At 42.6% G+C, this 20251-nt stretch overlaps 1 protein-coding gene across 9 annotated transcripts in view; it reads left to right on the forward strand.

Annotated features, from left to right (window-relative positions):
- The first annotated feature begins 4625 nt into the window (after positions 1-4625).
- The window catches only part of TBL1XR1 (TBL1X/Y related 1), a 166516-nt gene continuing 150890 nt past the window's right edge, over positions 4626-20251 (forward strand). The window contains exon 1 of one of the 9 annotated variants that reach the window (XM_070509411.1): positions 4626-4864. In XM_070509411.1, coding sequence (XP_070365512.1) covers positions 4726-4864 — 139 coding nt within the window. In that variant the 5' untranslated portion in view covers positions 4626-4725. Of the gene's footprint in view, positions 4865-6093; positions 6174-8049; positions 8491-9183; positions 9270-20251 lie in introns of those variants that run through there. The other 8 variants (XM_070509413.1, XM_070509415.1, XM_044771096.2 and 5 more) reach the window with 8 other exon arrangements.

The raw sequence follows: 20251 nt of genomic DNA on the forward strand, positions 1-20251 counted from the left end.
GCATACAACAGCCCTATGAAATAGCTGGCACATGGTAGGCCCCCGTAAGTGTTGACTGAGAGAGGCAGACGAGCTGCGAGGCTGCCAGCTAGCAGAGTGATCTGGCATGGCTGATGGGTCAGTGGCCATGCAGAACTGGTTGATAAATATTTTGGATATCCACTCTGGAGCTAAGCTGTTAATGTGGTCCCTAATTCATCGGAGAGGAAGCTGAGTTTCTGAGGCTTTGATGCCTTGTCTAAGATCACACAGCACCTAGAATCCAGTTCCTTTGGCCTCTGCACTAGCCCTGAGGCTGTTTACCTATCACTACAGATACATATATATAAAATCAAGTTTGTTTTATTTGATTCCAATAATAACCTGGGTACTGGCATGCACAGTCTTCCTGGTTTCTTGCTCAAGAAAGAGCACGACATGAGAAGGCTGTATAAGGGACTTCTTGCCCCAGGAGGAGTCCTCTACAGGGCTCTTTTTCCCCAAAGGACAAGTGACTTACAAGATTGTGGGAAGTAAGTGACTGAGCACAAGGTGCTGCGACTTTCCCTCTCTTTTTAGAGGGACTTGCCACAGGCCACACAGTTTCTCCCCTGTGGGGGAGGGGCTGCAGCTGTTCAGTTCTGTCTGTGGCTGGGCGGGATAAGTTCAAGGAAAGGGAAACATTAGAAAGCCCATTTGGTTGTATATCTAAGATTTGATCTCCAAAAAAGTAGAAAATAAAAGATCAAGAAAGAAAATTAAAACATTTTGTCACATACCAACACAATTTACCAAATGGTGTTCCAAAGAATGCTAGCTTTGCAAAACTTTGAAGGGTATGTCTTTAAAAAAGAGGTTGGTTGGGTTTATAAGATTTTCATACTGCACGGTTTCTCAGTCTTTAATATGCTAATGAACATTTCGAATCTCTAGAAGATGAATTTAACACGTGAGATTTCCCAAACTTCTTTAACCGCTGAAACCTTTTACTCCCCAAAGCACAGGCTATGTGCCCATCCATGATGAGTAGAACACAGTTTGAGAAATCTTGACATAAGGAAATGTGAGTAGTTAAAAAAAAAAAAAAAAGGCTATTCTCTACCAAAGGGCACTGGGGGCATTCTTCTCATAAAGTGAAGTGCACTCACTTTCCAGTGGCTGGCTACAATAAGGTGGTGTGAGTGTGTGTGTGCTTGTGTATGTGTGCATGGTCAGAACCACAGAGCCAGCCACAGACATGAGAGTGTACGCAATTAATTTCTGTAAGAATTTTAGCCCCATCAGAGAATAAAAACATGAAAACAATTTAGAATAAAATGAAGTAGTATGTAAACTGGTTGAGTCTAGCTCTGTGTGTCAGCCAGCTAGCAGTAAGGGTACAAACTGGAATCGTTTGGAAGAAAGTAGGTGCAGCCAGCATCTGTGAACATGAATTGTGGCAAGTCCTCCCATCTGAAGGCAAGAACTTGGGGTTCCCATTGGCTGGCACTGAGGAGGGGTCAGCAGGTATCATGAGCCGTGAGAAGTACTACTCTGCTGTCTGCCTCTCCAGCCACAGCCTCTCAGGACAATAGCCACTCAGCCCACTGGAAAGGCATTGCAATTCACCTGGGCCGCAGAATTGTTTATTTAAAGCATAAGTTTGTTTTAGCTTCAGGAAAGCATAAAGTTAAGTAAAGAGATAAAGTAAACTCATAATACTATTATTTTTATTTTATATTTAGAAATAGTTCATGCATATTTTGTATTTGGCACTTTAAATATTTGTAATGTTTAAGACAATTGACAATTTAGAACGCCAATTTAAAACATCTACGTGAGATCTGTAATTGATTTAGATTTGTGATTTCAAGTGAAAAGATATGAGAATTCTATTAAATCTGTAAATATTTTTGTAATACTCAAGAGAACTTAAGATTCATCATATTTTACAATTCGTTTATCATATTTATGAGCATTACTTTACTAACGATTCTTTTGTTTGTTGAGCAACTGAAGTATTTTAAAACGAAGATTGAATACATTAAATGTATAAATACAGTTTAATAATTCAAGGGAATTTAATTATCTAAATTGTAAACATTCCCTTAAAAGGAAGAGTTAGATATGGAACTTGAAATTCAAAGCTTAACGGAAAACTAGGTTTTCAGATTTGTAATAAACAAAATGGAATTATTGTATATTGTCTTCTTTGTCCACAGAACCTGTCTTCAAGAACACTCCATACCCAAATTGCCAGCTGGTGGCAGGGGAGGTGATGGTGCCAGGTAGGGAGTGAGTGGGACAAAGGTCTTTCTTGTGTAATCAGTAGATACACTGATAGTATCAACGAGTGCAGCAGAGGGAATCCAAGAAATTGGTTATAACCATGTCTGCATTCAAGAAACGTTTTGAGATTCTGATCTGGGAAACGTGGGTCATACAGACCTGATTAAGATGTGATTCCTTCCTTCCAGCAGCTTCTCCTTTTTTCCACTTTGCATTCTCTGCCCTCCTCATTCAGGGAAGGACTTTTCAGCAAATATTTGCTTTTTCTTGCCTTGACCTGCTTAGTTTCACCCAGTGGAAAAGCAGAAACTGCACTCAGACACTCTCACGTTCAACTCCTTGTTTTGCCATTTGCAGCTTGACCTTAGATGAGCTATGTGGACTCATTATTTTAGTTTCCTCATGTATCAAAGTGAAATAGCAAGATTATTTACCTCTTCAGGTTGTTGTGAAAATTAGAGACAAGAATAAAATACCTTGAAAAGTGCTTGGCAACATGCTTAATAAATGGTAGCAATTAATATTATGTGCGGTTTCCGTCAATGTCCTTGCTCAGTTAGAATGTCACCTTATGTTGACCTATGATGAAATACATTTAGGCTTCTGATCCTATCAAGAGCAGAGGAGCATTCGTAATAAAAGAAAACTTTTGGGGGCAGGAGACAATTGGAGGTAATAGAGAACTCTTCTTTTCTTTGCCTATACTCACTCTTCAGTCGACTGTATCTAGACCTATGATTTCAAATATCATTACTCATGAGCCCAAAAATTATATTTCCAACTCCAATACCTCCTCTGAACACCATATTTGTATATCTAGCTGCCTGTGCAACATCTTCAAAAGGATGTCTGATAGGTATATAAAACTCTAAAACAAAACTCTTGATTTTCCCCTCATAAATGTGCTCATCTTTCACTCTTTCCCATTGCAATAAATGGCAACTCCATTCTTCCACTTGTTTGGCCTAAAATCTTGGAATCATCTTGACTCTTCTATTTCTCTGACATGCCACAAAATATATTCTGACTCTGTTGTTTAAAATGTACACAGAGATTAGCTTCTTCTAGCCAGCTCCTGCCACCATCAGCCATGCCGCCATGCTCTCCTTGGGGTTTCTGCTCTAGCCCCATACCTCATCATCCCCCTTCCACTGCTGCACTATTGCAGTTGGTCTCTGCCCAGGAGAGCAGTCCTTTTAAAACAGAAGGTGGATCAAGTCACTTCTCTGCTCAAAACCTTCCACTGGCTTTCCACATCATGAGAAGAAAAAGGGCCCTTCACATCTGGCCCCTGGCTCCCTCTCCTGCCACTCTTTGGCTTATTTCATGCCAATCAACTGGCATCATTTTTATTCCTAGAATACGGCACACTAGCTTTTGCTCTGTTTCTTTGTTCTTGATATTCCGGCTGCCTGGAATGCTGCTGCTTCTGATATTTGCACACTCACCCCCTCACTTCACTTGGCTTTCTGGTCACCTTCACCCTAACTGAGAAACCTTCTATCTAAAATAACATACATTCTCAACCCCCTCCCCAACTTTGTTACTTAGGCTTGGCACCTGTCATTTACCTGACTTGCTGGCAGCCAGATATGGTCATGTACCCACATTCTGGCCAATGGAGAATGAGTGGAAGTGATAAGTTCAACTGCCAGGAGAAGTCCTGAAAGAGAAGGCACTCCATTTCTCCCTCTTTCTGGCCAATAGCTGGAATTTCTGTGTGATGGCAGGTGCTAGAAAAGCTGTCTTAGACCACCAGATGGAAGATGTATGTTGAGAACATCCTCGATAGGGTCCTTGATACCCTATCAGCTCTGGAATGCTTACATTTGAATGGCCACATAAGAGAATAAACTGTTACCTTGTTTAAGCCATTTCTATGTTGCCTTTGTAATAGAAATCAAACTACAGCCTAATACAGACATACATTTTTTGAAAGTCTGTCTGCTCTCCCAACCCCCACCTGACACAGGAGCGGAATGTAAATTCCAAGAGAGTAAGGGCTGTGTTTGGTTCATTGTAAACAGCTTTTTGAACAGTGCCTGGCATGCTAAGCATTCAATATGTTTGTTGAATGAACGAATAGCAAAACTATGACATCATGAGAGGCCTTGAGCGTGGCCCTGAGGAAGCACATGGCTGGTCAGTAAAAGTAAGTGATTGGGACAGCACTATGCTCTGTGTGTGGTTGGTTTTCTGTTCTGACTGAATCACAAAGGCAGGATCCAACCTGCTATTTCCATTATCTGAGAGGCATAAATACTTGTAAGATGGTTGTGTGTTGCTTTTGTAATTTAAATGAAGACTCCCAAGTAAAGTTCATTGTTGTAATGAAATCGGGTCACAGAGTGATGGAAAACTGTGACAAGGTTCACACTGATGGGGAAAGGTCACAGGTCGCATGCTAAGCACAGAGAGAGAAAAGGAGCTTGTGTGCTGAGATCTTGAGATGTGTGGCCGAGATGTGTATCAGTCTGGATGGCAAAAGCTGATAGCTGGAAGAACCACAGACAAAGAATTGCACAAGTGGAGTCAAAACGAAACAGAAACCTATCACATGGTATCAGCAAGACGCTTGGGGGTAATCGCTGCAGACATAAAGCCACTGAGTTCCTGGGTGAGTAAAGAATATACAAAGAGTCATAGCGCCAGGATAATATTTTTGGTATCAAATATCTTTTTCATGCTATTAAGTTTGTTTTGAACACTTTAATTACATAGATCAGCTAATGCAAACAACTTAAAACATCTCGGTGACTTTAGAGATATATATACAGTAATGAGATCCTATAACCTGGGATTAAGCCACCTTAACTTTAAAATGTTCTACTTCCTCAGTAATGAAAGTTGCAAAAGTGTAGGCTATCTTGCCATTCTACACCCCCCGGGTGTAACATTACTGAAATAAAACAAGTCAAGACTTGTGTAGTCATTTTATAATATATATACACGGATATATACCGTCTGGTAACAGTTACCGGTATGAGGTTTCTCTTTGTTGAGCAATTAGCTAGAAAGTTCAAGAGAACTTTCTTAATGTGCCTCTTTGCTTTAAAGTTTCTTAGTAACAGAGTAATTTCTCCTTTCTAGAAACATATTAACATTTATATTGAAAGCATAAAGACAGCTTTTAGATTAGGACACAGCACTGAAAACTAGTAACAATAACTTCTTTGTCCTTACATCACTCCTGTGCCTAATTATTGCATGAATTTTACTGAGGCCTCTGATCTTGTACACTAGATATGTCACACTGGCTAGAGGGTGGGGTAACAATACATGTGACCTTTGTGCAGTGGCTCATTTATCTGAGGATTTCATGTTGCAGCCATGCTGTCATTTCAGATAGTTTCCAGGGTACAGAAATCGAAGTGATCAAAATATGGCCTAATTTAACCCCCCTTGGTTGGGAGAATCAAGGCTTTTCCACATTTACTGCTTTTTTTTTAATCCAAAGTTACTTCAAGTCTGTCTTCAGTGAGTACGGCAGATGAGCTACATTTTACTGGAACTAGTTTATGGCAAAGGTCTCCATCTTTGGTGATTTTTATCATGATATGTAAATGAAGTAATTTATGCACAAGAACATCTTGTAACTACGAAGATGTAAACAAACACATGGGTTATTATTATCATTATGGTAATAACAGCTCCTGTTAGGAAAGGAGGCAGCTGGTGTAGGGTATGCGAACTTCAGCCTGGAAGCCCTGGATCCCGTGAACCTGAAGGAGGGGCGCTCTCCCTTGGAGAGGGAGGGATAGAGGCGTTTTGAGGGAGAATAAGTCAGGGGCCCTAGGTTTGGAGATGACCCTATCAAGAGTCAGTGTGGTTGGAAAAGCCTCATTCACTGGAAGAGTGGTTTGATGTTATAATTGCTGCTGAGAAGACCCATGCGTGGTGGCACAAGGTGAAACTTCAAAAACAAGGTAGGCCAATAGATGGGTCTCACCGGGTGGCTCAGATAACGAACCCTAATTTTACTGAGAGAGTTTGCTTATTGAAGAGAGGATTATGTTAGTGACATACGTATGCCATTAATCAATGCTTGAAAATATTGAAAGAAATAGGAAGATGCCAGGCCCCTCATCGCTTCTGAAAGAGAGGTTTGGCAAAGGTGCGAGTTCTGCAGTAAGTAAGCTCAGCTTTCGAACCTCACTGACGTGCAAAACTCGCTCTCTTTGTGCTGTTTCCCTGTACACTCAACACAGTGTTTTGGAAACCTGCAATGGGGTGACATTGTTTAATCTAACATTCCCTCTTTCATTTATTAAAATAGCTCTAAGGACACACTACTGAGATGCTTTGAACTCCCCTTCTGGTGGTTGGGAGGGAGTTTCCATCCCACTCCCTTTCCTCTGAGGGGCTTCCTGGCCCCCCTCCCTCTCCACCTTGGTCAGGAAAGACCTCTGGCTGCGCCCCCCCTTCCCAGGGGAAACAGCCTTTAACCTTGGCCAAAAATCACCTGTCTAATCACTGAGCTTATTAGGCCACCCGGAGTCCAGATGTGTAAAAGTTATTTCGAATGAACTTTTTTTTGGTGTGAAAATTCAGGTTTCTGATATGGAGAGGAAAAAGACTGTTGCTTTAAAATAATGGCTACACCTATTTCCAAATACTGTGATAAAAGCATGAAAACAGAACCTCTCATCTAAAAAGGCTGCAAAAAATCTTATTTTACTTTGAAGACAGCAATAAGTGAAAATAACAACACAAGGGTTGCTTTTCGGTCAAATCTTAAAACGAAAAGCGCAACTGCTTTTGACGTCCTAGGCTTATACAAAGATCTAGGAAGACCCCCGACCCCCGCTTTCTGAGGGCCTTAGAAAGATGAACGCATTTGTTTTAAGAGCTGTGAGGTGCCTTTTTAAGACAAGCGCTGCCCTCCCTTTCTCCATTATATTGACACATTATCACTCCTCTAAATACTTTATAAGCTGCCTTGATGCGCTACACACTTGCAAAAAGTACACAAAGTGGATAAACTTCTACTGTCGATGCTGCCGTAGAGGTATATATTTGGTAAACATTTAGTTACATTATTTTATTTTTGTGAAATGAGAACTGATCGACGAAACCTTTCAAACAGACCCACCAGACGAGAAATACCACCATATGCTTGATTCACAGTACATGTGGGCATAAACACTTCAATTACAGCTTTGTGTTTAGTATCCAAACCCTTTCCTCGCGCGCGTGTGTTTTCTCTCCCGATCCCGTGCTCTGGATTACATTTGGAAACTGGCTGCTTACAGAGAAAGCACCTCTCCAGGTACGCTTCCGAAAAGCAGATGGATTTATGCACACAAAGGTGTGTGCAGAGCGTGTTCCAAGCACAGGGCCATAGGATGCGGCGCCGCGCTCCCCGCACATGCTCACCGCGGGGGATGGGGGTGCCCGAGGGGACAGGCGGTCCCCGGCCCCACGGAAGCCCCCCGGCCTCCCCGGGACAGTGGAGCCGCGCGTCCGCCAGGGCTGCGGTGGGCCTCCCCGCCCCCCGCGGGCCGCGCGGCCACCACCCCAGCGCTCCGCACCCGGCGGGGGTGGGGCGGCCGGGCCCGGCGGCGCCGCGCAGCGCCTGCGGGGCTTGCTTTCTTTTTAAAGCCTGCACCGCGCCCGCCCAGCCCCCGCGCCGCCGCGCCGGGCGGAGGAGAGGAGCGGGGCCGGCGGAGCCCCCCCGCCGCGCCGCCGCCGCCGCCTCCCGCGGCCGCGCGCCCCTCCCCCGCCGGCCCCTCCCCCGCGCGCCCGCCCGCCCGCCCGGCGCAGGCCGCTCGGGTTTGTTTTGCTGCGCGGCCGTCGCAGCCGCGGGCCTCGCGAGCTCATTTGTGCCTGGCTGGTCCCCATTCCTCTCTCCCCAGTGTTGAGTGTCTGAGCCGTTGGCTGCTCCGAACCGTTTGGCTCTTTCCCTTAGTAACAGCTTTTACCTTCTGCCTCAATTCCTCTCCCCGCTCGCGCCCTTCCCCCGCGCGCGCCTCCCCCCGCCGCCGGCCGCGTGCGCCCCCGCCCCTCCCCCGCGGCGGGAGCACCTCCGCTCGCCACCTGGGGACCCGCGCCGCCCTCCCCGCCCCCGCCCGCCCGCGCCCATCCCCCGCGCCCTCCGCTCGCCGGGGTTATAATTGCCTCTCACCCCCCGGAGGGGTTATTTTGGGGGTGGTTGGAGGCGGCGGCGGCGGCGGCGAGGAGGGGAATTTCCTTGTGCCTCCATTCCCGGGAGGGGGGAGCGGCGTCGGAGGCCACCGTTTCCAGGTAAGCGCTGGGGGCCGGACCCCGGGGTGGGGGCGGCCGCGGGCCGGGCGGGGGGCGCGGGCGGCGGCAGCCGGGGGCGCCGGGCCGCGGGGGGATGGGCGCCGGTGGAACCTGCATTTTTCAACTTGGCCCTTTGGGGAGCTGGGGCTTGGGTGGGGGAGGGGAAGGCAGGGAAGGCATTCGGGGCGCCCCATCCCCCCTTTTTCCTCGCTCAGGCTTCTTTGAAATGCTCACGTGCCTGCCCACCCCCTACCCTCTCCTGGTCTCGGGGGATCCTCACCCTTAGGATGTGGTCCCCGAAAATGTGCACCTCGGCCTTCTCCCCCTCTTCCACCCTTCGTGCACTGACACCCCCTTTTGCTGTGTGTGTGGATGTGGGGGGAGGCTTTCAGGAAAGAATTTGCAGCAAATTGAATCAAGGAGCCATCATGAGGCCGACTCCTTTATAGCCTATTTTTAGCAGAACAGAGGGATCTGTTCGGTGCATGTTCTTCTGTGAAACCTCAGGCAGCGATGGACATCGGCTCCCCTCCCCGGGCGCGTCCCCGGCCCGGGCGCGGCGACCCCGGTCGGCGTGCAGGGGGCCGCGGGCGGCTGTTGGGGCCGCGCGGCCGGGCGGGGGCGCCGGCGGGGGAGGGGCGCGCGGCCGCGGGGCCGCACTCCCGGACGTGTTTATTTCCAACTTAGCGCTTTTTGCCGTCTTAAGGAGGTATCTGATAGAGCCTTTTTGAAGTTGGGTTCAGAAGTGTAGAATTGGCAAAGTTATTCCCAGCTTCCTGGTAAGTTTTGGGTGGCACAGAGTCACATTATTTTCTGACAGTGTAAAGGCCACGTTGTGAAGGGTGGCTTCTTCGTAACTTCCTCTTTGCAACCCATATCAGCTTTTGAACAGAAGCAGAGTTTTATTCCAGTGAAATTATTAATCTTAAATGGCAGCTCGAGGGAAGCCATGCGTGTGTTAACATGTTCAGTATTTTTGGAAGTTCCTAATTTGCTGAAACAGCCTTCACTTTGCAGTGGCAACCGAGATTAAATTTAGGTTGTGAAAATGGTGTGCTTCATGTAAAATTTGGGTTGTGATGGCTCTTAAAAAATGGTTCTGTTAGGTTATCTCAACATTCTCTAAAATAATTTGGTGATTATAAATGGCAAGCGTTGGAACCTAGTTATAACCCAGATTTTCTCAGTCTCTGGAGTTTACATAAAACCTTAGACTGTGCAGGCACCAAGGTGAAGAGTTTTAGTACCTATGTGATTTACAGTTGACTTGGGGGAAGTTTACTATTGGCTTTTTTGTTTTCCAAACAAGGACCTTATGCTAATATAAACAAGCTTGTTAATTAAATATGGTGGGTGAAATGATGGGTTATTTTTAGTCTAACTGGTTTATTTTCCCATCCCCCATCCCCCATATAAATAATCATCTTCCTCCCTCTTTTTTCCTAAAGACTCCTTTATCAGGTTGGGTAGTATAATGCCCTCGTGGTGTTTTCATCGACTTAACAAATTGTAATAAATATCCTGGTTACCCATTGAAGATACAGTGAGTGACTTTTTGGCTTTCCCAGTATGGCTCATTTTCATTTTTGTTAAATGAGATGTGTGCTACGTTGGTGTATTTTAGTAATTCTGGCTTCCTGGGACTGTATGTTCTCACCATTTTAATAAGTTTATAGTCTGGGGAAATAGGGCAGCTTTGTCTCCATGAAAACGGTGTGTATGTTGGGTTGTATCATGGGAGTTCATGGCAAGCAGCCTTCGGAAGTTATCATTGAGGGTTCTAGAAATAGTTAGCATTTACGTGTGGAGGAGGGGCAGCAGAAAGAAAATACGCCTCAGAGTGGTTAGGCATGTGATGCGTGGTTATACTTTTTGCCCTTAAATCGAGGTTTTCCTGCTTGTTTGGAATGTGATTTTTTTTTTTCCATTTCTGCCATCATGCTCTGTGTGATGTATGTAATCACACCCATTAAATCCATGAGTAACTACTATTTTTTTTTGTTACTTGAACTGTTAGACCTATAGGGTGGAACACTAAACTGTATGGGAGATGAAGACAGTACGTATGTGAGAAAAGTTTTTCTTACTGTTAAGGAACTTAGTTAAGGGACTCGTTAATGGCTTAAAAATTGCCAAGCTCACCATCAGTTCATAAGATGTTTTTCTTCCAAAATATACCAGTTTTGGTTATTAATAGGGGAGACACCGTGGTCAGGGAAGTGGCCTCTTGTGGAGGTTGTAATTTTTGCATTGGTTGCTTCAAGGAAGTGTTAAACATTGTGATAACTTTTTACATGTGTCCAGGAATCTTTTTGTTACTTGTGTTCTCAACATCTAATTAAGGTTTATCATGATACAAGAGAACAAAAAGTAACTGCTTCCTGTGTGCTGGGAGGCTTTGTAGCTAATACGCAGAAAGGGCAGAAGCTTAATATAAACATAGGGGTTACTGATCAAAAGAGATCTGACTAATGGACCTTTTGAATGACAACCTGTTGAATAAATGCATCTGTTCGTATGTAGCAATGAAGTATATCTACAACCTGGTCAAATGAGTAACTGACAAAGGAATCTTTCTGCAATTTACTACGGAGGTGTTACTACAAAGGATTTCTGACTTGACACATTTTAATGAAGTTAGTGGAAAGTTTTTGGGATTGTTCAATTTCTGTTTTATTTATATAAAAAGAATTGAGAGGAATGCGGATGGTAGTAAGTCAGTGGAGATGGCAGAAATATTGGCACGGTCTGGGATTTTGTATTTTTCTAGTACATGTGAATTTGACTCACTTCACTAATAACATTTACAGTATAAGTCACTGAAGTGCAAAAAAAGGAAATCAGCTAACATCAAGACATTTATACATCACCCAAGGACTAGGACTGCAGGTCTGTTTAGTAAAGAGTTGATAAGATTGTGGTCCGGTCTGGAGAGCACCATGGTGGTGTCTCCTGGTCTGTCAACAACAGAAACTTGAATTAAAAAAAAAAAGGTTGTGTGAGAGAACTGATGCTGGAGAAGTTTGCTGTCCACCGTGCCTGGGATTGGACTCTGGAAGAGTATATTTAATTGCTCTGTTACCAAGAGCCAGAGGCAAGGGGCTCTGCCTTCCCTGTGTTCTAGGAAAGGTATGAGGTGTTTCTACGTCATTTATTCTTCAGGCTGATCCTATAAGGTGTGGGTAGTGTTGAGCTCTTTTTGTGGATATGAAACAGAGAGGTGCAGAGAAGTTAATTCACTTGGCCAAAGCCACAAAATGATCAAATGATGCACTAGGATTCAAACCTAGGTGTGTCTGAGCCATAGTTCATGTTCTTTCTAGATGACTAGCCGTGCCAAATTTTTCCAGATGCTCTGTCAGTCTTGTCTGTAGATATCTTTGCAAAAACTAGTGTTTTTAATCAAGTTTGTAATTCCATCATTGGGCATCTCTACTAACTGGGTCAAGTGATTGCATGGATAAATGAAATTCATAGTACTCAAAACATCATTGTGCTGAACTCTCTAAAACTGTTTAATAAGATGCAATCTTCTTGTTAACTGCTGTTATTTCCTACCTTAAGATTGGCACTGGTGGAGCAGCGGCTCCACTGCTGCCAGCAGAAATAGAAAATGTGGTTCCATGCCTGCAATTAAGAAGGAAAAGCAAATAAGATTATGCCTACCTATCCTCAGAGTACATATTCTTGAAAACTTGTACAAGAAAAATCATCTAAGTCTTTTTGTGTAGCATAGTGATTCCATCAAGGGGTCCTTGAGATCAGCTGCCGGGGTTCACACTTGCTCCATCTCTTACTAGCTATGTAACCTTGGGGGAGTAACTCCGTGTGTGTCTCAGTTTCCTCTTCTGTGTACTGCGGATAGACAGCTTCGTAGAGTTGAGAAGACAGAGACAATTGTATGCATAAGGTGCTGAGAACTCTACTTGACATACAGCATCATGGAAATGTAAATGACGGGTTTGGATTGAAGTTTGCTTCTTTGTATTATGTTTTATTTGCTTGTTATTTATTTTAGTGGGGGCATAATGTTACAGAAAGCATTTGGCAGTTTTATTTCCTGAGTTTCTGGGCAAAATATTTGAAATAACTTAGCTGAATTTATGTACTCTTGAAGTTGTGCTTTGAGACTTATCTTGGAGAATTAGATTGGACTTTAACGCTAAGTAGGAACAATATCAAGTTACCTGGTTGGCATAGTACAGTGATGGGCCTTTTGCATGCCTTATTGCTGTTCTTCTGTCTCTTGAGTTTGGACTTTTAAAATCAACTTGCGCTATTTGGAACATTTTCCTACTCTTTTTAAATAAAAAGGAAATTTTGTTTTTTAAGGCTAGAGCTGGCACTACCTAGGTCTGCTTTTTAGATTGGAGTGATAACTTCAAGTGGGTTGTTGTTTTCTCCAGCCTTGACCTTTCATCTGTGTTCTTGTTCCATATTTTCAGCTGTCAAGACAGTTCTACTTGGAAGTTCTGTTCTTCTGAAATATCTGTGAGCCTTGTCTTATTTTCACTTCCCAGTTTTTTGCCATTCTTAATTCAGCAGTAATGTGAACTACTAATAGAATTCTGTGTGTCAGGGTGACACACAGGTGCTTTGACAGGTACTTGTGGCAGTATGAGCGGCTGATGTCCTGATTTCTACAATGAGGAAACCACCTACTTTACTCAGGTCATAAGTGGTGCACAGAAGGATTTAGGCCCAGGGTGTCTGTCTTCGAAGCCAGTGTTCTGAACTAGCAGTCTGATGTCTTCTTGGTGAATAAATGAAAGAATGAATGAATGGTTTTAGGTTTGGGGTATTGCATTAATTTTGTAGTGGGTTGCCCTGAGCAGCCTTTCTTCTCCATCCTGTCTTCTGTAACTACTGACAGTGTAATTTATTTAAAATGCTGGTTTCATCATGTCGGTTCCCCTGCTGGAGAACCCATAATGGCTTCCCTTTGCCAACTGGATCGAGTTCATGTGCTTCAGTCTGGCTTTTAAGGCCCCATTCTACCTCTTCAGCTTTATTTCCCGCTCTTCCCCAGCTGGGCTTCTTGCCTGCCTATTGCATACTGCAGTTTTGCCATACTCATTACTCCTCTGCGTTTGCGCATGCTGTTCCTTCCCTTTGTCCTTTTTATAGCCTCGTTTCAGTCCCACTTCTTCCATGAAGCATTTTCTGGCCATCCTGACTCAGGATATTGCTTCCCTGAGATTCCATTGTATTTAATGAGTACCACAAACTCCATAATTATTCATTGTTTTGTGGGTATGTGTCACATTGCCCCCAATACATGTTCCATTTCTTGCAGGAAAGGATCTTTTTCCTTAATAGTATTTAGCAGAATTCTTGATGTTTGTATCATACCATCTTCATGTTAAAATGGATTGTTTCTACAGGGGCCCACGTTAAAATAAGAGCAGTGTCAGTCCTGTTCCAGTGTTGTTGATGTAGCAGAAGCTTCTTTTGAATTAGGTCTTCAAGATTTAGGTGTACTATCGGAACAGTTAACTGTTAGTTGGAATTTTAATGCTGCCAGTGTTGACAAGGAAGAAAAAAAAAAACCTAGTCAAAACTTAGTGTGAAATGAAAATGGATGATACCTCTGTCCTCTTAATCCTGAACATAGTCCAATATTGGTGAGAAACCTAGTCGAGTTGGGAGTCATGTCACACTAAGTTGGCTTTGTTTGGTTACATTTGTGCCAGTTATAATGAAACTTAAGATTTTGGACTTTATCTTTTAAATTTCTTAGGCTTTTTTGCTCATTATTTCTCGCTGGTATGCCTAAATAAGGATTGTGTTTTGAGCGCTCAGGATGTGTGCGGGCATTCTGACCACTCTGGGGTCTCATTTGAGCCATTGCTGTGAACAGATCAGCATTCAGTGTAGGGTGTATCTGTTATCCGGGTAAGTGGGTTTAATCTGCCAGAGGAATGTCATCATAGCCATCTCCCTTCAGTACGTTTTTATGGTAAGGCTGCGATGTATTAGTTCTAAACAACCTGGTTAATTTATTCTAAAGGCAACTAATTTGGTATTATATTCTTTTGAAATTTTTAATACGTAGAATTTTAAAACATAACCTTTTCAGTATGATTTTATTCGCATCAAGCAAAATGATTTGATGTTACCCTGCTTTCTGAGAGCTTAGATTCTTAGCTCAGAATTAATACAGTCAAACTGTAGGGATCATGCTGAAAATGAACAATGAAATTTCAGTAAACATAAAAACAGCCTCCAGATTAAGGAAAAGATAGATGTGAGGTGAGTAGTTTGAGGAATGGATGAGGAAGAATAGGTATGGAGTGGTTAAACCAGGAAGTTTGCCACCTGTTTTCCTCTTTAGCTGTTCAAAGTTTCTTTCAGAAGGGGCTATGGGGAGCAAGGATCAGAGATAGTCCGGTATCTTAACAGAATAGTTCTTCTTTATATGAAGTTGTACTCTGGACTCTCAATCTTTTTTTTAAAAGAATCTTTAAATTTTTAATTACCTTAAAACAAAAACAGTGAAGAATTTTTACTTTTTAGGAACTAGATATCAGTCTCCTTCTTAATATTTTCTTCATTTTGTCCAAGATCAGAGGTGGTATCAGTGTTTTTCTTTCTTTCCTACCCTTTTCTTTTCTTTTTTTGTGCGTTGTGTCCTTTTCAGCATGCTCTGATAGGGCGGTGTAATGAGGCGGTCACTGACTCCGTTGTTAAGTGGATGTTTGTGTTTTTTTCCTCACTGCCTATCTTCTTGAATGGTGGGTGGCATTTGAACATGGATACAGTATTATGCAAATAAATTTCTATCAGTTTTTGCAAAGCCGTAGTTACGTGGGTAAATTAGTTTCTAGAAATATATATTAAGAGGATCAGATGAAATATTACCTAAAGTTTGCTCATTCATTCAACCAATACTTATAGTCAATTCCTGTGTTAAAATTCTGAGATTCTATCATTTAATTTTATGTGATTTTTTTTTTTTGAGGGAAATCTACGTGGAAAATTTGCTTAATTTAGAGTATTTAAATACTAAAAATCTACAGCCTTATAGGGAATAATAGAAAGTACTTGACATTAGCCTAAGCAAACACCTTGTCAGAGAAGTTACAGCCATAGCATATTTTTGGTGGTTGCCTTCAACTGCTAATAGAACACAGCTTATGGGTTAGGAAGAGGTGTTTTATACTTTCCCCTTAATTTGAACAAGCTAATCGGGTAGAGCGTATACTAATTTTGTTCCATTTCTCTTTTGCGGCTATCAGATGTCATTAACTCACGGTATAAGGCAATTGGGTCATCTACTTAGAGTTTCTGAAATAAGGTAATAGGAATAGATAATGAATGAATTTCCTTAATATCTTTTTTCTTTTTCTGCATAAATGTCATTTTATGGGATAGAATTTATCATACATGTGTGTGAATTTTTAGATGCTATTTATAGCTGTAACAGTGTTCTTTGTTTTTTTTTTTTAAATGTAATATGCTGTGTACTTAAAAATTTTCCCCTGCTAAAGTGATGGGTTTTCTCTAAATCACCTTTGTCTTCCTTGGTAAGTGGTGTACATTTGTGAGATCATAGACTGGGGTTAGGAATGCAGTCTCTTATAGTATCAGGAAATAGTTTCCTGTTCTTGTGCAAAAACTGACAGGTCCCCACAGGGATTACTTCTTTGACCTTGGACTTCCTTATGTCCTGCCAGTAGAGGTCACCAGTTTTAACACCTGGTGAGAGATGTTTTGTGTGAATTGTTCTTTTACAGATTTGTTTAGATTTGATGTTTATGACTTTTTTTGTTAGTATTTTTAGGATCTTCTCAAAGATGCATTTAAATGAAAAAACAAAGAATCAGAAGATCTTGTATAGTCTCCTTCTGTTTTAGCTTGAAAAGGGGGAGAGGAGTGGAAAGGAGGACACGCACACAGTGGAGTGTGTCTGAGTATGTGTGTGTATGTATGCTTGTTGTATATGCATAATGGGACTCCAGGAAGATGCGCAAGAGACTAGTAACAGTGGTGTTGGGGGTGGGGAGATCATGTGGTCAGACGTGGGAGAAACTTATTTTCATGCATAACCTTTTGAACTATTTGAATGTTAGTATACCATTTCCGAAAAAGTAATGATTGTGAAAAATCAAGGTGTCCAGTTAAGAATTCTTAATCTTCCATTTCTTTCAATTTGGACAGTGAAGAGAGAAAACTATGTTGATTTCACCCATGCTTTTCAGTCAGTTCTTAAAGAGCTGGAACTGGGTACGTTTCTGCAAACACTTTATTTCTCAGATGTTTTGGCAGAATTAGAGCCACTGAGTATGATTAGAAAGTGTTGGTTCTGTTTCACAATCGGGTCATCAAACCAGTGGAAGTGTTTAGTGAGAGTGAACTGGTGATTTTTGAGTCCTATACAATGTTGATAATTAGAAATTAATTCACTGCAACCTTTAAAAGGAGATTCTGGTTGTACAGAGAAGTATGTAGGCGTCATCTGATTTCAAAGGTGTTGTTTTGCCTAGGGTGTGGAAATCGGGTGGAAATTGGGGTTCTCATAGTTTTCTAGTTGATTTTAATAATTAGGATAGTCTTTGGTATAGTGGGATTTGTAGAACTACAGATTCTGATGTTGTACAAATCCTACTATGACTTGTGAATTTAAATGTATTGTATTATTGACTCCAAGGAGACAGATAAATTAGATTCTGATTCCGTTTTTGGTTGCAATTGGTGTCCCTTGTAATTGTGTCACTTGTAAATTGTTCATTGGCTGTTTAGTTTACCAGTAAAGGGTCTTGCCTTCTAGTTGTCCTCATTGTTTTCAACTTAAGCTGGAACAGCCTCAGAGAAAGGTATCCCCTCTTTCTGTGCATTTAATTCTGCCTCACTGTGACGTGACAGTGGTATCCCCTCTTTCTGTGCATTTAATTCTGCCTCACTGTGACGTGACAGTGGTATCCCCTCTTTCTGTGCATTTAATTCTGCTTCACTGTGACGTGACAGTGGCCTTGCCTGAGAACAGTGCCCCTCTCTGTAGCAATGAGAGGGCTGAGTGGGGTCTGTGTCTGCTCTTTGGCAGTAAACTGTTTCTGTAGGGTGTTAGTGTTGTGGAGCACTCAGCCTCTAGAGCCAGGCCTACCTGGTTTGAGTCCTGTCGCCCCTACTTATTATTTGTATGACTTTGGGAAATTATGTAGCCATTCTAGTTGGTTTCCACTCTGAAAAATGGGAATAAAGGATAATTAATACTTTCTTCCTGGAGCAGTCGTTGAAATGTGAACGCATATAAAGCATTCATTGTAGGGCCTGGCGCATAGGGAGTACTCCATAAATGCTGGCTCCTACTTGGTGTCTTTGTCAGCTACAGCAGCAGCAGCTGTAGAGAGAGGCAGAAAAGTGACACCCTCCTCTAAGCCTGTCATGGCGTCCTGTGGCAACTGCCGGGGATGGGATGGATAGAATTCCCAATTCTGTGGGCTACAGCTGCATTTGGGGACTGAGCTTTCGTTGCTCACTCTAAAATGAGAATGTGTGCTCTGGACCTTTGTTATGTCTCTGATACGTATGTTGTTTTACAGTAATATTTTTTATTGAATCTGGCCACATCTTGATGAGATGTTCCAAGGAAAAAATGTTACTATCTTTCTTAAAAATAAAGTTGTTTTGTTTTCTGGAATGGAATCTCTACTCCTTCTCTCCAGTCTCTGGGAGATCAAACACTGCTCTGGCTCTAGGTGGATACTGCTGGGATGGATCAGTCACTTCAATACACATTACATATTCTGCAGACTTTGACGTGGACTCTGAGAAATACATATGACATAACATAGGATATATATATGTGTGCAAAAATACAGAAGTAGGGGGACCGGCCCTGTGGCCGAGTGGCTAAGTCCCTGTGCTCTGCTCCAGCGGCCTGGGGTTTCGCTGGTTCGGATCCTGGGCGCGGACATAGCACCGCTTGTTGGGCCACGTTGAGGCTGCATCCCACATGCCACAACTAGAAGGGCGCACAACTAAAATGTACAACTATATACTGGGGGGATTTGGGGAGAAAAAGCGGAAAGAAAAAAAAATACAGTAGTAAGTTTTCAGGAAATGATAGTTTAATTCCTGGTATACTCTCATTTTCTATATTGTTTTCCATATAAAAACATACTTTTATAAATTTCTGAATGATCTTATTTATAAACAATGGTTTTATTATTTACTAGATTTAGAAAATACTGGTTCGGAGTAGTGTAGAATTATAATTCTCTAACCTTTATGCTTTTACAATGAGTACTCAAAATTAGAAAGAAATTGTCATTCTTAATGATCATTTATAAGTCATATTTATTGTTGCTAATGTCTTTATGTAGTATTCCGAGGCTCTATTAGGATTCTGAAGTTCCAGTGCCCCAGTTTTGTAAGGTGTGCATAAAAAGTAAGATACAAAGGATAAGGAATTTTGATTGCTAATAAATGTGAATATAAGACTTTTTTGGAGAGGTAATCTGCAAATAGCTCTGGATTAAGAACGCTGAATGCTTGTTGTAAAGAGCAGTAATTATAGTTGGTCCTCAGTACGTGTGGATGTGGAACCCAAGGATGCGGAGGGCCATCTAAGGGACTTGAGCATCTGAGGATGTGGGTGTCTGCAGGGCGTCCTGGAACCGGTCTCCTGTGGACACTGGGGTACAACTATATTAACAAAGGAATAACCATCATACTAAGTTTCTCATGTTCCATTAGAGAAGTAGTTTGTATAGATTGTTTTACACTGTTTAAAAACTAATACACTATATAACATGTTAGCTGCATGAAGTTAGGCTATCTGATTAAAGGTTAAGGTTCTTTCGATGACAGTCTTAAACTGACATCCTGGCCTATCACCACTAATCATCTGTTTCTAACACTGACCTCTCCTTGATTGAAAGTTATTTGTTGATGCCTGTCTCACTAGGCAGGGCCTTCCTTGGGGATGGCTGTATTTCACCAGGCTTTATCCCCAGCCTCTGGTACAATGTCTTGCATGCTGTAGACTTTCTACTCTTGAGATGAATCCGTGATGCTCTCTGACTGAGGTATAGGTTTCCTAGTACAATAGACCCTTGCCTCTTTGAGAGTGATTCATATAAACAAAACTAGAAAAGGGATTCATCCCTTTTCAGGAAATCATTGACCGCTGGCCTCATTGTGTTCATACTGTAAGAATTGTGAGGGTCTGCTCGATAACCTAGTGTCCTGCTCTGCAGTTTTTGTTGTCTGCAGAGATGATGAATATGCTCAAAACCTGGGTTAAGGGAAACAAAGACCTCGACCTGACATTAGCAATTTAACCTGAATTGGGCTGTGGTGTGGACTTGTCCGTGTGTTCCTGATAGTCTTGTACTCTTTCTAGTTTATTTCTCCTTGGTCTTTTCCCCCTAATTTACCTGATACTGACCTTTACCTGATACTGACATGCCATTCTTGCCTGGCTTTTACTCCCGATTCTTGATCTTAGCCTGTGTGTTAAGTCTGTTCACCTGCTGATGGCCTCCCCTTTGACCATAGTCTTCCCTCAGGGCTCCGACGATGTGCACACTCCATGCCCTTTGTCTCTTTAAACAAGCCCTTGCAGTACATGGGATTCTGTGGCCCACATTAGTTCTTAATTCTGATCTCCTCTTTTGACTGCTACTGCCCACTTTCTAGCCTGGGAACATCCTGTACTGTCTTCCTGTGTTTCTGCTGTTGCGTGTAGCCTGGCAGTGGCATGAGATTTTAGCCCTGAGCTAACGTCTGTGCCCATCTTCCTCTGCTTTATATGCGG

Source organism: Equus asinus, chromosome 5 (assembly GCF_041296235.1).
Source record: "Equus asinus isolate D_3611 breed Donkey chromosome 5, EquAss-T2T_v2, whole genome shotgun sequence".
Taxonomy (NCBI): Eukaryota; Metazoa; Chordata; class Mammalia; order Perissodactyla; family Equidae; genus Equus; species Equus asinus.